The 15,105-nt window shown below is 43.1% G+C and overlaps 1 protein-coding gene across 4 annotated transcripts in view; it reads right to left on the bottom strand.

Annotated features, from left to right (window-relative positions):
• Positions 1-1,087: 1,087 nt before the first annotated feature.
• Positions 1,088-15,105, bottom strand: part of LOC103621626 (protein spinster homolog 3) — a 30,808-nt gene continuing 16,790 nt past the window's right edge. For 3 of the 4 annotated variants that reach the window (XM_017743080.1, XM_017743079.1, XM_017743081.1), the window contains 4 exons: positions 14,670-14,859; positions 12,056-12,121; positions 5,466-5,564; positions 1,088-2,220 (listed from right to left, as the gene is read on the bottom strand). In XM_017743080.1, coding sequence (XP_017598569.1) covers positions 1,834-2,220; positions 5,466-5,564; positions 12,056-12,121; positions 14,670-14,859 — 742 coding nt within the window. In that variant the 3' untranslated portion in view covers positions 1,088-1,833. Of the gene's footprint in view, positions 2,221-2,714; positions 2,884-5,465; positions 5,565-12,055; positions 12,122-14,669; positions 14,860-15,105 lie in introns of all 4 variants that reach the window. The other variant, XM_008640459.2, reaches the window with a different exon arrangement.

The following is a 15,105-nucleotide window of genomic DNA, read 5'->3' as shown; positions in this document are numbered from 1 at the left end:
CCAGCAGCTTCCAGCAGCAGCTCTTTCCAATGTAGACAGAGCATCTGATTTAATAACTTTTTAAAGCCCTCCATTTTTCTCTTACTCATACTTAGTTGGAACCATAGAAAACAACTGGTATTTCAGTTGAGGCCTGAAAACCTTAGCTCCTTCACTGGCTGTGTGCCAGGACTCTGTGACTTTCCCTAATGCAGGTTGTTGGTGGCATGAAGACTGTAATGTCTGAAATAGCTACCGTGCAGCACAGCCCCCTCCAGCACTAAGTTAACCCCTCCATGCAGAATTTGGTGACACCCACTAAGAAGCAAAATCAAGACATGCAGAAAATGTTAAGAAATTCTACTCCTCTTACAAATCCTAGCGAGGAAGTTCCATCTTTAAGAGACAGCACCAAGCAGGTGATGGAAACAGCTTCCCTGCCATGGAGGCAGAGGCTCCCCAGGCTGCTCCACGCAGGTGCTGCCTCTGTCAGCAGCTCAGTGAGACAGGACAGGGCAGCTCCAGGGAGGCCCAGGCACAGCTCAGATTATCCAGTTGCTTGGTGGGAGTGTTAGTCCTGCTAAATGCAGGAAAAAAGAACAAAAATACACATCCTTTGCAACGAAAAGAGAGAGGTATTTGAAAAGATGGAATGACTAGTCAGTGTGATCCTGCTCATTTCTAGGCACTGACTTTCACAGAGGAGATTGGAGTAGGAGTAGGAAGGAGTTTGTCACGGACTGCTTGTACCATTTACAGAACAGCATTTGGCATCTCTTGCTCATATGCCAAATACATGCCTGCACAGTGAGCCAGATGCACCTTCTAGTGAATTTTTTAAAAAGGAATTTAATGCTGACATAACAAAAGTGATAAATTGCTCAACTGTTTGCAGGGCAAGTCCTAAATGTACCGATAGAGAAGCACATGGAGCTGCTGAAATCCTGCCATGGCTGAAGCACTTAGGACTTCTGCAAGCTTATGCATTCATATCCAATAGCAAAAATCTCTTTTTGGACATGGGCTCTCTGGCACCACAGGAGTTTCCCAAAGGTCAGTGTGACAATGGCCATGGCTAGTTTTTGCAACCAGAAAAAGTTGCTCAGTCTTTCAGAATACAAACCTTTATTTTAAGGACAATTATTACACTGAGTATCACAAAGTTTCTCTATTATTTCCCACAATGGTCACATTTCACTACCTGGGTTTAAGTCAGACTTCAGAACAGATTTTTTAAAAATGAGGTAGACAGAGGGAAGAACAAAAGCCCGCAGTAGCTGAATTATGCTATTTACAGTGACATTAGACATTCACAGTCATTACAGGAATATTGTGCTTTATGATACTTATTATTTACTGGGAGAATCAGGCAAGATTCACAACACTTTACAATTCACTTGCCAATATCTTCCTCAGGCTTTGGCTTTAAGGTGCTACTGGGAACTACACCATAACAAACAATGGAAGTTGGCCACACTGGTCATGTCCTGTTTGGTACCTGGCATGATACTGTGACAACAGATATCACATCCCAAATGCCCTTCACTTTGAAGATAAGAGTTCAAATGGACAGTTATATTTAAGTGGTTTTACTTAAATATAACAGTTATATTTTAGTGGTGCTACTGCTCACTCGTGAGAGGAGATACTTACCCAAGGCCTGAGGATACACTGAAGAGCCTCAAAGTATTAGGGAGAGGCCATTAACATGTTACATATAAAATTACCACAACTCTCCAGTCTTGAATCTGACATGACTTTGATAGTTTTTGCTTCTCTTGGTCATTTCAGACAATTTAAAACACTCTTTGTACTATCTACATTTTCCAAATTCTGTAGGCAAATCTCATCCTGCTAAGAACTTAGAGACCTCCCTAATCTCCAAGAGATGTTGTGCCTCAGAAGCTCCTGCCTTTTTGAGGTCAGCAGTTGTGCTGGTGACAGCTCTGTAGAACACCCTCTGGAGCTCTCCAGCCCCACAGAGGACAAGGGCCTGGTTATAGATGGGGGAGGAGGGTTGCCATATGCCAGTGCATGAGCAATTTTTGACTTGCAGTCAAAAGCATCCAAAAAACTCAGTATGCAGGATTTTCTGCCATATGGAGGAATTGTGATTTGGCCTTCTCCCCAGCTGTATCTGATTAAGCAAAAAGGAAAGAAAAAAGGGAGGACATTCTTTTCTTCAGGGCAAACCTCACCCCAGAGTTCATCTTCCTTTGAGGGACAGTTCATTGCTGGTACCTGGAAAAACAAGTCAGAGCAGAAGGAGGCTGTAAGAACCCAGGTGCTTGAGGACAGAGCTCTGTCCAATTCAAAAGTTTTTTTCCCAAGTCTTTTACACTTTGAACACAATTTCTTTCAGGGAAGAGGGAAGTGCTACAGAGAGACAGGACTGGTTCTACAGGGCTGAGAAAGATCAGAGTAGACAAAGAACCTCATGTTCCATGAAGTCTGCAAGGGTGCATTACAGTAAATGATGTTATTTCCATTTACTGCAGCATTCTGCACTAACAGCAATTTTGCTTGTGAGCTCTGTCATTTGTTTTACTCAATGTGGAAGGTTTCTTTAATCTGAGACTTTGCTGGGATTTGCCCTTATCTTTTTTATAGAGATTGACATGGCATTACCATAAGGCAGATGTTAACATGGTTTAAGGTTACAGAGACAATTCTGTGGCTGGTGTCCAAACAGGCCACCACATCCAGGTTTAACAGTTGTAAAGACACACAGACACCTCAGAGCCTTTGTGCTTCTTTCCGATCTTCCTCGATGTAGAAAGACGTCAGGAGGAAAAAGCCTCCTCCAAAGACCCCAACAAAAGCACAGATGATAAAGCTGTACTGCATGCTCCGGAAACTCCACTGCAACGACGGGATGTTCTTGGCCTGGATAGCGTTGGAGATCTGGGGAGTGAACAAGGCTGCCATTAATCTGGGATAACACCTCCATCCTCTCCTGCTTTAAACAGCCTGTTTACAGTGTGGGCCTTGAAAAGAATAAGAGTCAGACAGGGATGAGAGCCTGCTCCCAAAGTTTGTCAAACCCAGTACCCAGCACACCTGTACTCCACTGCTCTCCAGCTGCCAACTGGCCAAGGAATCTCATGTCGTTTTACACCTCCAGTGCCTCCAGTCACAAGGGCAGGAAATACATTTCACCATTTCCTAGCCCATCTCCAGACTGCCAGCACAGGATGGGCATTTGGCAGTGACCTTTAGCATTTCTTGATCCTATTCAGTAAATTTCTGCCTCCCTTATTGGCATCCAGTGGATAGAAACAGGGGGTCAAGCAGCAATACAGGCACAAGCAGCAAGACTCATAAGACAGGGAAGAGATGGAAATTAACCTGAGACAAGAGTGGGGTCTGCTTTAGAGCCAAAAGGCTTTTGAGGAGTTATGGAGTGACACTGTGAGTAAGTGGGAGGAAGAAAATACCAGGCAGGTGCTTTTTGCACTGGAGGGAGAATGAGGTTGTAAAGGATATAGATGATACACATGAATTTAATTTTGAAGACAGAAGGAAAATCTGATTTCCAGAAACTCAGTAAGATTCAACACTTAACCCAGGAACCTGAAATCTTTTCTTAGCATAAACAAAAAGATAAATGTTGAAAGCTGTCATTTTTATTCCCACATTTGTTCTTGATGGTTAGAATACACTGTGTGACTTGAAATGCATAAATACAAGACTCTTCAACCTTTGCTGGGTTTCTATGATTATTTATGACAGTTTAGAAAGATAAGAGCAAGATCAACTCTAAATGGGCACCTAGGGACTACAGCAAGCATAATGGCTGCAATACAAACCCAATGCATTTAATTTTAAAATGCTTAGTGAAAAAATCTCTGGAGTGCAGAGGGAAGAAAAACAGGCTCTGAGAAAGAAAACTCCCTGATTCCTCAGCCAGATTTTAAACTAAAATGTTGGCTGAAGCAGGTTAGGAAACACTATCAGGATATGAAAGCAGATTTGGTGTTTAACCAACAGCAGTCATGGGAAGTGCTGGTATATGGCTTCACAGAACATTCCAGAGGACAATGTGGGTGCTCAGTACACAGGAACACAGTTGGACACACGGCAGTTTTATTCCTGGGTTTATTGCCTCTGTTCTCTTTGAAGTTACAAGGTTACCTGATGTTAATCTCATCTGGATAAGCTTTTTTTTGTCTTCACTCTTTTTGATGAGCTGCTTTCCAAGGTGACTTCTGCAGGTCCTGCACACAGTGACAGGCAGGATGCAGCACAAAGCCTCAGTTCTGCCCGTGCCCCAAAGAGGGCAAAGGACAGCGGGCAAGAGGCACAGTTTTATCTTTCAGGTAGAAAGCTTAAATGAATAGATTGGTAAGAGAGAGAATGAACAAGACATATTTCAGCTTTTGGGGTACCTCCCATTTTTGCATCCCATTTCAGCCATTTTCCACAGTGATGTTGGTTGTGTTCCCACACACATACAGTCAGATAAGTGTGAGAGCAGGAGTTTCCTAACACCAACAAGTAAAAAGGAAGTCAGCAGGGGGAATCCCTCAGGGAGAGAGGTTGTCTTCTCTGCCAGACAGATTACACAGCTGAGACTCTGGGTTTCATCTGGCTGAGGGCAAGGGGAACCTCCTGTGTGGCTGGGCCAGCAGCAGCTGTGCAGGCACAGCTCACTTGGGCATTGCTGGCCCTGTCTAACCCTGACACTGTTAACATGAGGTGAACTTCTTTAAATAAACTTTCATACAAACACAACTTCAAAGCAACAACAAGGACTCAATCTCCCACGTCAAGTAAAGCAGAAAAGTCAAATGGGTGCTTTGTTAGCTACTGTGTCTTAAAATGAATGAAGGAAGGAAATGAGACTGACAGATAATAGTCCACTGAAACTAAAATAATGAACTGCACGGAGAAAGCAGTACGAGGCTGATTTGCCCAGAAGCACCTAAGATCAAGTAAATGTAGGAAGGGCAGAGAAATCAGGTCCCAAGGAATATGGGAATTCAAGGTTAAGGTGATTTGAGACCAGAGTTTTAAAGGTCAAGTAAAGACAACCATTGCACCACTTTTGTTCTGATTTTTAAGAGACCACTGACTAATTGCAAGATTTCAAACTTCGAGATTTGAACTAAGTCTTGGGTTTTAACACATTTAATTAATTTCCATGAAACTCCTCACAAACTTAGCAGAAAGTGCTTAAATCCCATGACACTGTCTTTGCAAAAATGCGTGCCTTCAAAAATGTATGAATCTGCAAATTTAAAATAAAAGTAAATTTCTACACACTGCAAAGAAGTACTCACACCTAAAAGCAGTGTCACAGGACCAGGTGCTTCATGCAAGTAAAAACATTTAGAAAAATGTCTCTGTGTCCTAGACTCAGGGCCAGCAATTTGAGTAATTTCTGGTTTTGGACCAGGTAGTGCCTATGATTCTGTGAGTTTCTGTCTTTCAGTTTCTGTAAGTTTTACCCTAAGGAAAGCTCAATAAGGAGAGAATTCACTTACAGCTCCAATGAGGTATGGGCTGCCTGCGTCTCCCAGCAAATGGCTCACCAAAATCTGCAGGGCGATGGCTGTGGACTGTCGCCTCGGTGTCACCACATACTGAAACAAAGCACAGCCCACAGGAGAGGAAACATCAACACAGAGAACTTCATGAGTGACCAGCTGCTTCTAGAATATCCCAGAGACACTGATATAGCAACTTTTATGTATTTCATATTCAAACACTGTTTACAATTTCGGAGACAGAGAAGTTATTCTGAGCAAAAGAGTACATTGCATGTTTTGTTGAGGAAAAAAACATTCAAGAAAGGAAGACACAGGAGAAAATAACAATAAAATAGCTAATCTGTGACTCCTCTGCTTCCATACAGACTCAGAGCAGCTTGTACAGATCCATTTGGCCGTGCAACCAACAGAAGCCTCCAGCCAGTATCCCTTGCAGTCACAATGATTTGCTTATAAGGATTCAGCACTGATGGTCCCTCAGAAAAATATCTTCTGACCTGTGTCAGCAGGCCTGCTCTAGACTGCTGGGGGAAAGTGGGGTACCTGGAACCTGGAGGAGATGCAAAGCATGTCAGCTGAGGCCTTGCAGACCCCTTGAAGACTGAGGGTGAGGACCCAACCTGCCAGACCAAAAGGTGGCTGGTGATGCTTTGATGGCACTGCCTGTAACTGGGAACCACCTGAGACACAAGATACTGTAGTAACAACACCTCACACTGATTTTGTTTTTCAGTGCACACAGTTTAAATAACGAGCTGGAGAAGAAGATGTGGTGTACATCCAGAACACAGCAAAGCATTGCATAGATTAGAACTGTTTTGTCAAACGAAATATACGAATTTGGGGGTAATAAGAGCTCTTTGCCTGTGCTACTGAAGATCAACTGTGCCTGATGAAGTCTTTCAATAATACATTTATGCAAAAAGCATTCACAGGCAGAATGCTTCAGAAGCAATTTCAAACCTTCATAGCTTCATTTTCCAACCACTTGTTCGTATCAGAAACAAAATGCTTAATATTTTCTCAGTCCTCTATTCCACAATTTGGGGGGCTTTCTTGAAACTCATCTAAATGTCACCAAGTATGTCTCACACATTAGTTAACAGAGTGATTGGTGGTTTTTACCAAGGGACAAACTCAACGTGTATGACCTATACTGTGGCTCTATCACTGCCCTCAAGGAAACATTAACATGCATGGTAAGATGGATTTAAAACTAAAAAAGACCCTGCTCTCACATTTAATTTAGAGTTTTGGTACTGCTTACCATATACTGCAACCATTTTCAGTAAAGAACCAGACAACACTGGCAGTGCCCCTCTTAGGCACTCCACTCAACCTTGGATACACAAATCACTTTTAAACCAGTATGTCTGCACCCAGTAAGAGAGCTCTGAGCAGCTGGATTAGAGCAGACAACCTCCTTCCTTCCTCTGCACACGTGCAGCTAACGCATACCCTGCTCCATTCCTAGTTCCTCCAAAGCAGGTATTTCTGAGCATGGATATAAGATTTATTTTTCATTAGGAATATTTAGGTAGAATGCTTCAACACTAGTAAATATTAAACCAGGGATGCTTTGGAGATCTCTCCAAAGTTACAGAAAACCACTGTGATGTCATGTTGCCACGACACTGCATCCAGCCCCATGACAGTGTAAGAGCAGAGTTATGTGAGATTGGCTGCTCTGAAATCCTTGTCACCCATGGGATGAAGGAACAATCCAACAGCTCCTTCTCACTGAGGCCACAGCACACTATGGCCTAGTGTGTGCAGTCTACCCATGGGTTTTTTTCCCTCTCAGAACCTGCCTGGATGATGAGCATGCACAGTTTGTGAACAGGCTTTCTTGCACAGAGACTAAAAAACTACAGTATAAAACTCTAAGCTTGGGAAGCAGACCTGGCTATGACAGACTGTACTAGACTGGAAACTGTCAGCTCTTGGCTCTCTGAGGATTTCATGTCATCTGTCCCAGACTCAAAATTTCTTTTATGGATAATGACAGGCTGTGTTTGAGAAATGCAAATCAAATATTGTTATGCACTTAGTATATTGTGGGCATTGAAAGCATGAGAAAAGCTAAATGTAATTTGGTTCTCCCAGTGCCCTGCACCTTACTACCTTTATTTAATATCCCATATCTCTAACTACAAGAGACAGATGGAACAAAGCTGTAACAAGAAAAATACAAGAGAAGAATAGGATGTTTCCTATAGTTTCAGGGCTCATACAAACTCTGCCTGTGCTATTACTCAGGTTCTGCACAACAGAAACTGTACTCTGTAGCGGGGGGGGCCCCGGGAGCAGGGGAATCCAGCCAGAGTCACGACAGGAACACCGATACGATTTGAGCATCGTGCTCCAGTTTTATTGTTCGGTTACACCAAGTTATACTTTTTCCAAAGTTCACACCCCTTTCCCATAAGAAAGCCTCTAAGCAGTGGGGGAGCTGACCAGTGTATACCTTTTCCCAAGGCTGTTCAAGGCTGCCAGCTAGCAGGTGCCTTGCAAGCCTGTTTTCAGCCTGAGGCCCCATCAGGGGTACTTCTGCAACAGCCCTGGGATGCCCAAGCTCTCCTGGGGTATCCTATATTCCACAAGGAATCCCTCTACAGTACTCAAGAGCTCAAGGCACTGTGGGACTCACTAGGAAAAGAAGAAACAAAAGACACTCTTGCACAGAGACTCTGAAGTAGCCATGGGGTCCTGCCTGGCCACAGTGACTGCCCAGGACCCCCCACCACGGCAGGAGTGCAGGTAACGTCCTGGAAACTGCCCCTCTGAGGAGATCCAGCCCAGATGCCTGGACAGAGAAGTAGGTGCCCCAAACAGGTACAGTTTGCAGACCCCTCGAGCTGCCTCTGCAGGTTTCAGAGATCCCCCCGAAGACTCTGCCACAGAGCTGTCAGCTAAATAAGCAGATGGAACACACACGCTGGTGAACACTTCGGTACCTCTGAGGGCACTTCCAAAGACAGGGACACGTTGGTAGCCTTCCCAAACCCCATACAGGCTTCAAGTTCCAGCATCTCCTACACTATTAGCTGCCAAAAACCTAAAAGACAGAGTTCCATAACCTCACAGATGGCAAACATATTTCATAAGGAACACTCCAAGTACAGCCTCCCAGTAAACCAGCAAGGCAGCTACAACACATCTCCACTTGCACATTAGGACTGTAGTTGTACAGCAGATACCTTTGTGTTTACACTGAATAGGAGGCACAAAGGTGGCTACATGCAATGCCTCTTGATGCACCAGCCACAAAGGGAGGAAGTCCTTATCATTCAGTCAGCATCTTCCTTTGTCTTCAGCTCCGCAGGTCGCAGGAGAAATTAATTCCTAGTTACATTGTCTGGCTAGTAGTGCCATGTGGGAAGAAAGAAAAGTAATTTTCATGGCAAAATAAGAACATGCATTAGCAAATCCAGCTACATTATCAGAAATTCTACCAGTTCACATGGGAAACAAGGCAAAAAGAGAAATTACTGCTGTTATCTATGGCACCCTTCAGTCAGTATAACAGCAGTGATACACTGAACTCATGGGATTTCAACAGGATGAAACACAACTCCCAAGTAAGATTACTACTGAATGAGCAGACATCTACAAATTCAGCTCAATTCCATCATTTTTCTGATAAAATAATTAGTAGCATCTAGAATTCAAGAGATCCAACCCAAAGCACATTTGTGGTAATAAACTGGATGTCTGCCCCCAGGGGCACACATCAGGGGAACACAGCACCACAGAGCTCTGCTATGCCAAGCTTTTCACCTCTCCACTTGTTGCCAATTGATACAATATTGCTGGTAACTAATCCCACAGTATTTTAAAAGAAATGGAAATTAGGGGTGTTGGTCACCTGGGAGACAAGAACTTCCTCCTCTTCTGAATTTACATGGATGCAGGATATGGCAATGATGCTCCCCACAGACTTCTGCAGGCTGCAATGTGATGCAGCATTCCCTAAGAACAGCATTCCCTGAGACTGCAGTGATGGAACTGAACAAAAGCCCTGCCCCCGCAGGCTTTGCAGTTTGGGTTCAGGGAGGAATTGAAGGAAAGAGCTGACAGCAACCATCTGCCTCACTCTCCTCACCATGTATCACCACTACCTAACTCAGTGCTGTCACCTCCCTCTTTAACCGTGACAGAAGACAGAATTAAAATGCAGATGTAGGAGTTCAAAGAAAAGTAAATTGAGAAACTTAAAAAAGTTGGTGCCTCAACTGATATAAAAACAATGGCAATGATATTAACACTTGGTTCTGGTGCAAAAACCCCCAATTATTTCAAAATAAACTGAAACAGAATCTAAGTAAAAATGTCAGTCTGGACCAGTGATAGTTTTTCTGCACCTGTTCACTGCTGTAAGGCTTCAGCTCTTTTCTCGTAGGATAATCATTTCTGACCATTCTGCGAGAGTCGAATAAGAATCAAAACCCTCTTGGCTGCTGGCTGAGATTTTAAGCAAGCAGCCAATTCACTAATGCTGACTACATTATTTACTACTTTATTAAAATTCCAGAGTGCAGAAAACTGACATGTAGAGAGCAGCACCGTGAAAGAGAACATAATGCACAGTCAGTGTCAGCAGGACTTTGCTGAAGACCCATGAAATGTAAGTAGTTCCATTCCTTCATCTCAATCAGAATGTAAAGAAAGGTTCTTCAACATGAAATAAAAAGATAAACAGACATGTCAAGGCAAGGTCAGGCAGTGGAAGGAGAGTTCTGTAGTGCTTCACAGCTGGTCCCTTTGGTCACTAGACAGTGCTCAGCATTTGGTAATATACTTTCTCATCCTTTTACACAGACTCTGCAATAGGGATACTCCTATCTCTGCTCAGATTGTCCCCTACTTGGGTTTAGTTAGCCAGTAGAGATACCAAGCAAGTTGTATATCTGAGCAACTCAGACCACAGTGACAGTGACCTCAGGGGTAAACTTCTAGTTCCTGTGATAGCAAAGGACAGTGACCTGTGTTCCACTGGAGCCAAAGCCTGCAAGGTTTTTTTACTGTCCCTCTTGTGAACTGGTATTGTGCATCGCTGCATGTTGTGCTACACATGAATGCACTCACTGTGGTTCTTAAATGAAAGATTTATTATGACTATGGAGTTTGCAGCAGCAATCTGCAAACAGATTTCAGCTCCCTTAGAATGAAACACTATTACACAAAATGAGAAATGCTCACCTGACTCTTCGGAAGAAACAGTCAAACATCTCTGTTCTGCTGTCCCTTAACTTTGTGCCTTCTCTCACTTGTCCTGATGGCTTTACACAATTTTCCCACTTTCAGTGCCAACTGCAGCAGCACTGTGCCTGCACCACACTTGCCTGAACAGTCCCTGTCTCTCAAGGAGCTTCCTGCTTGAAATATTTAGGTTACCATCACATCCACAGTTTTTCAGCACAGGGATCCCAAAGTGGAGAGTTTGGGTCCCTTGTGTGACACAGTACTCTATTCCTCATAGAAAACTGTAGTGTCAATTTAAATATTTTGTCTTATGCCCATGGGTAGCAACAAAAGAATTGTCAATCATATAAATAACTTCGGTATTTAAATCAGCTTTTTGCAGTCTGACTATCAGTTATGAGCATTTCTTCACTTATTGCACTGATAAACCACATTCACTTGCTCATATTATGAATTAATAATAAAAAAAAGGTAATATAAACTACTTGATAAGACTCTAACAACCTGGGTAGTTTAGCGACCATAGTATCTGTCCCATGGTTTACACAGACATCTATTAGTGACTGTGGAGCTACAACCTAGATGAAAGGTTGCCAAATTTTTATTTAGAGTAAAAACTCAAGTAAAATTAAATCTAAAAACCTTTGAAATGATAAAAAGAAGCTGCTCATCGCAATCTAGACAAACTGTGCTACAAGATGTGTGCTTTTCACATCACTCCTTTCTAAAGAAATTACTGACAACAGAATCCAAATGAAATCATGCACTGCTATTCGTCGGGCTTGTGGTGTCAGTCCTGCAATCCCCAAGAGCCCCTTAAGCATCACTGCTGGCCTGATGCTTTGGCAGTGTAGCACCACTTCTGAATTGGACTTGCAAGCGCTGGAATTCATCTGCACTGTATTCTGGACTAAGGGAACTTGCTAATACATCACGCACTATCAGCTTTGCCTCATTTGCATCATGCTCTCAAACCTCTGGAAAACAAATAGAAAACCTGATTATAGACACAAAATGACCTTGTTTCTGGTGCAGACCATTTTCTGGCAGACATCTGACAACACAGAGCTGTACCGAAGCCCAAAATACTCTGGATACAGGCAGCACTAGAGAGTCCCACGTGCACGAGTTCCATCCAAATCAGGACATCTTCCTGGGATTATAATAACTTGGACTACTGCACCATCACACCCTTATTGCCACTGGCATCCTTGCCCAGCAGTACATTGTGGCAGTGATTCCAAGCAGAATACCAATAAGGGGATTCTTAGTAGGAGTTCGTTCATCTGTCCCCAGAAAGCCACCAAGATGCAGGCTTAGGAACAATATTACACTGACAAAAAAACTTGAAATAAGGAAATAGTTTCACAAACACTCACCAGCAGTATGTCTGTCACAACAGCCCAGTTTACAGACAAAAATAATTCTCCAAGTGCAATAAAAATCTGCAAAACAGAAGAAAGCAGTGACTATACTATTACTATTACTGTTACTATTACTGTTACTATACACTGAATTGCCCTTCTAGGCTGTGAAGGTAAGACAAGCTCACTGACTGTGCTTATCTATGTAAGAGTTGTCCTACATACCCATTACTTCTAAATTAAACACCTCTGTCTACGCTTACAAACACTAACTTCATCTTAAAGGTGGGGAAAGGAACCAAAGAAGGTATTTGAATCACAAATCCTCAGCAGAAGAGCCAAAATAGGAAACATACCACCCTCCCAAATTAACTGCTGTGAACTACTGAACCCAAGAAGAGAAAAGCAAGATCCATGGAAGAGAAACATTCAGTGCAAGTTTAGAAAGTGCACAGGGATGCATATGAAGCCAACTGAGCACCTCTGTGCCAGTGCAAGTACTCTTGAGGGCTCCTTCGGAGAGAGAACTTCCAAAATGGAATGGACTCCAAGGAACAGGCAGTCTCAAAACCTTGGTGTCCTGTGGGAAATCCCTAATCCATCACAGATGGAGACCCAGCCATGAGGAAAAGGGGTAGGGCACCGAACAGTTCTTACAGCTGTGGTCTCAGGAAATATTAACCCTTTCAGCCAGTCCTGGATACAGATTGAAGCAGCCTGCCCAGACTGTGAGAGTGAGACTCTCACAGTGAGAGTGAGACTTGAGGAAAGCATTAAAGTTACACCACTGAGGTGGAGCAGTGCTAGAAAGCAGGATCTCTTCAGAAACACAGGCCACAAAGTCACATGGCACCTGGAACATTATTCTTATCTACTAATCACACTGATGGCACATTGTTACAACAGGTGCCAGCATCGTGTTTGGTAAGGTCTTGGCCAAGCTGTTGTCCCTGGTTGATGAAAACACAGTCTAGGAAAGGCATAGTGACAAACTGTCAGATGTTTTTGGAGGGATGGCTTACATTCTCCTAAGGAGAACTAGACCTAGTATACCTAGGATCTCTATAGATATCCTAGAGGTAATAGATAAAGATCATAGACCTAGGATATCCATAGCTCCTCTGTGGTTCTTGTCTGTTCTGTTCATTTGTTTTCTTCTCCAAACCAGTTTGGAGAAAAAGTTCCTTGAAGCACTGAGATACTTAGTATAGACCATTATCCAGACATCTTTTCCTTCACAGTGCTTTAGATTAGATATAAAGAAGAAATTCTTCTCTCTGAGGGTGGTGAGGCCGTGGCACAGGATGCCCAGAGAAGCTGGGACTGCCCCATCCCTGGAAGTGTCCAAGGCCAGGTTGAACAGGGCTTGGAGAAACCTGGTCTAGTGGAAGATGCCCTTGCCCATGGCAGGGGAATGGAACTGGATGAGCTTTTAGGTCCCTTCCAACCCAAACCTCTGATTCTCTGATTCTAACAAAAGGTACATTTTGGTAGTTCCAACCAAATATATTATTGATTCACTCATATCACAGAGACTGGCAAAGTAAACTGTTGCTCTCTACCTTTAATGACAAAAAATCCCCTGAGGAACACACTCAGAGTGGAGCTATGGGGGACTGAGAAGCAGAAAAAGAAAATGGCTAATTCTTCTGGGTACACAGATCCCTACTCTTAGATCTAAAAATAATCTTCAATTTCACATTTTGCTTTGGGTACACGCACTCAGGCAAATCCACTTGTGTTTTCTCTTGGTGTAAAGGTGTTTTTCCACAGGAATACACAGTCCTGAGGAGTCAGAAGGAAAACCTCTTTGAACAAGTGTTATTCTTAGAAGCAAAAAACCTGCAAAAGTGCCCTTTTGCAGAGAACTGTTGATTACTGTAATTAACTTTACTTGGATCCTCTTATTTATGTTAATCATGGTGATTTTGGCTGGGAGTCACAGGAAAAAAGCACAGGAGTCTTCCCCTAGCTGTTACCAGATTATAGTTGAAATGGGGTTTACACTCGGTTCCCTCTTACAGGGATTTTTTGCCATTCCTAGTAAGTTTCTGTCTTCCCCTTTACTGAGAACAGAATTTAAGTGATTTATACTTCAGTTTGCATGGCCAAAAGCTTGACTTCAAAGATCAGGTAACGATCTGGGGCTTTGAAGGTAAGGGCTAAATTATTCTTAGCAAGAACTGTGTGTGTTGTACAGTCCCAATAACACCAATCTTTAAGTATTCAGAGAGCAAAAATAAATAAGAATACTATATTAGCCGCAAAGCATTAACATAAGATTGAGACTTGCTTTAACTACATTTCTGCATAAGGGACAAGTTTCATGCAGCTAAATGCATAGTTACTATTCTCTTCTTCAGTGTGGGCACTCTGCAGGTCCTGAGGCCCAGCTTTTGTGTTCTGTCTACCCTTTATACTGGACCAAGGACTGCCCAGTGTGGCTCTCACAGGACAGACCTCAGCTAAGGGAGAGCTGAGCTTACCTGGATACCTTGTCACAAGCCACTGAAACCTCTTAATGGTCTAGAAGACTGCAGAAAATTCTACAAAAGCCACCCCTCACCTCCTCCTCCCCTTTCCCATTCTCCCTAGGATGCCAGAAGACATTTTGCTAATTGTCACTTACAAAAGTGGAAAGGATGTTCATCTGGGCCACCATCAGAGCTGTGTAGAGGCACAGGGCAGAAATGAACATGCTTGTGGCACAGATCAGAGGATCAGCTTTGTTGTTTATCTTCCTTAATTGTCTTGCGGCTTCTGCCCCGGCAATAACACCCAAGATTCCTGTCCCAATGGTGATGCCTCCAAATATTAGGCTGGTGACAAAGCAAAGGATTCAGCAGAGCATAGTAAGACTGTACCGTGGAAAAATAAATGGTGTTAGCTTGCACCTGCAGTTTCAGAGGAATCTTTAATGGGGAAGTTGAATTTTATTCCACTTGATGTAACCCTCCCACTCCTTCTAAATGGATGTAATCCCAAGCCTCAGCTGAAGCTATGGCTTTGCAACGGCGGCTGTATCCTGTGGAGAAGATATTTTCCCATTTACAGAGCAGGTGTTA

This window comes from Corvus brachyrhynchos, unplaced genomic scaffold (genome assembly GCF_000691975.1).
Source record: "Corvus brachyrhynchos isolate BGI_N302 unplaced genomic scaffold, ASM69197v1 scaffold99, whole genome shotgun sequence".
In the NCBI taxonomy this organism is placed as follows: domain Eukaryota; kingdom Metazoa; phylum Chordata; class Aves; order Passeriformes; family Corvidae; genus Corvus; species Corvus brachyrhynchos.
This window is presented reverse-complemented; position numbering and strand designations above follow the sequence as displayed.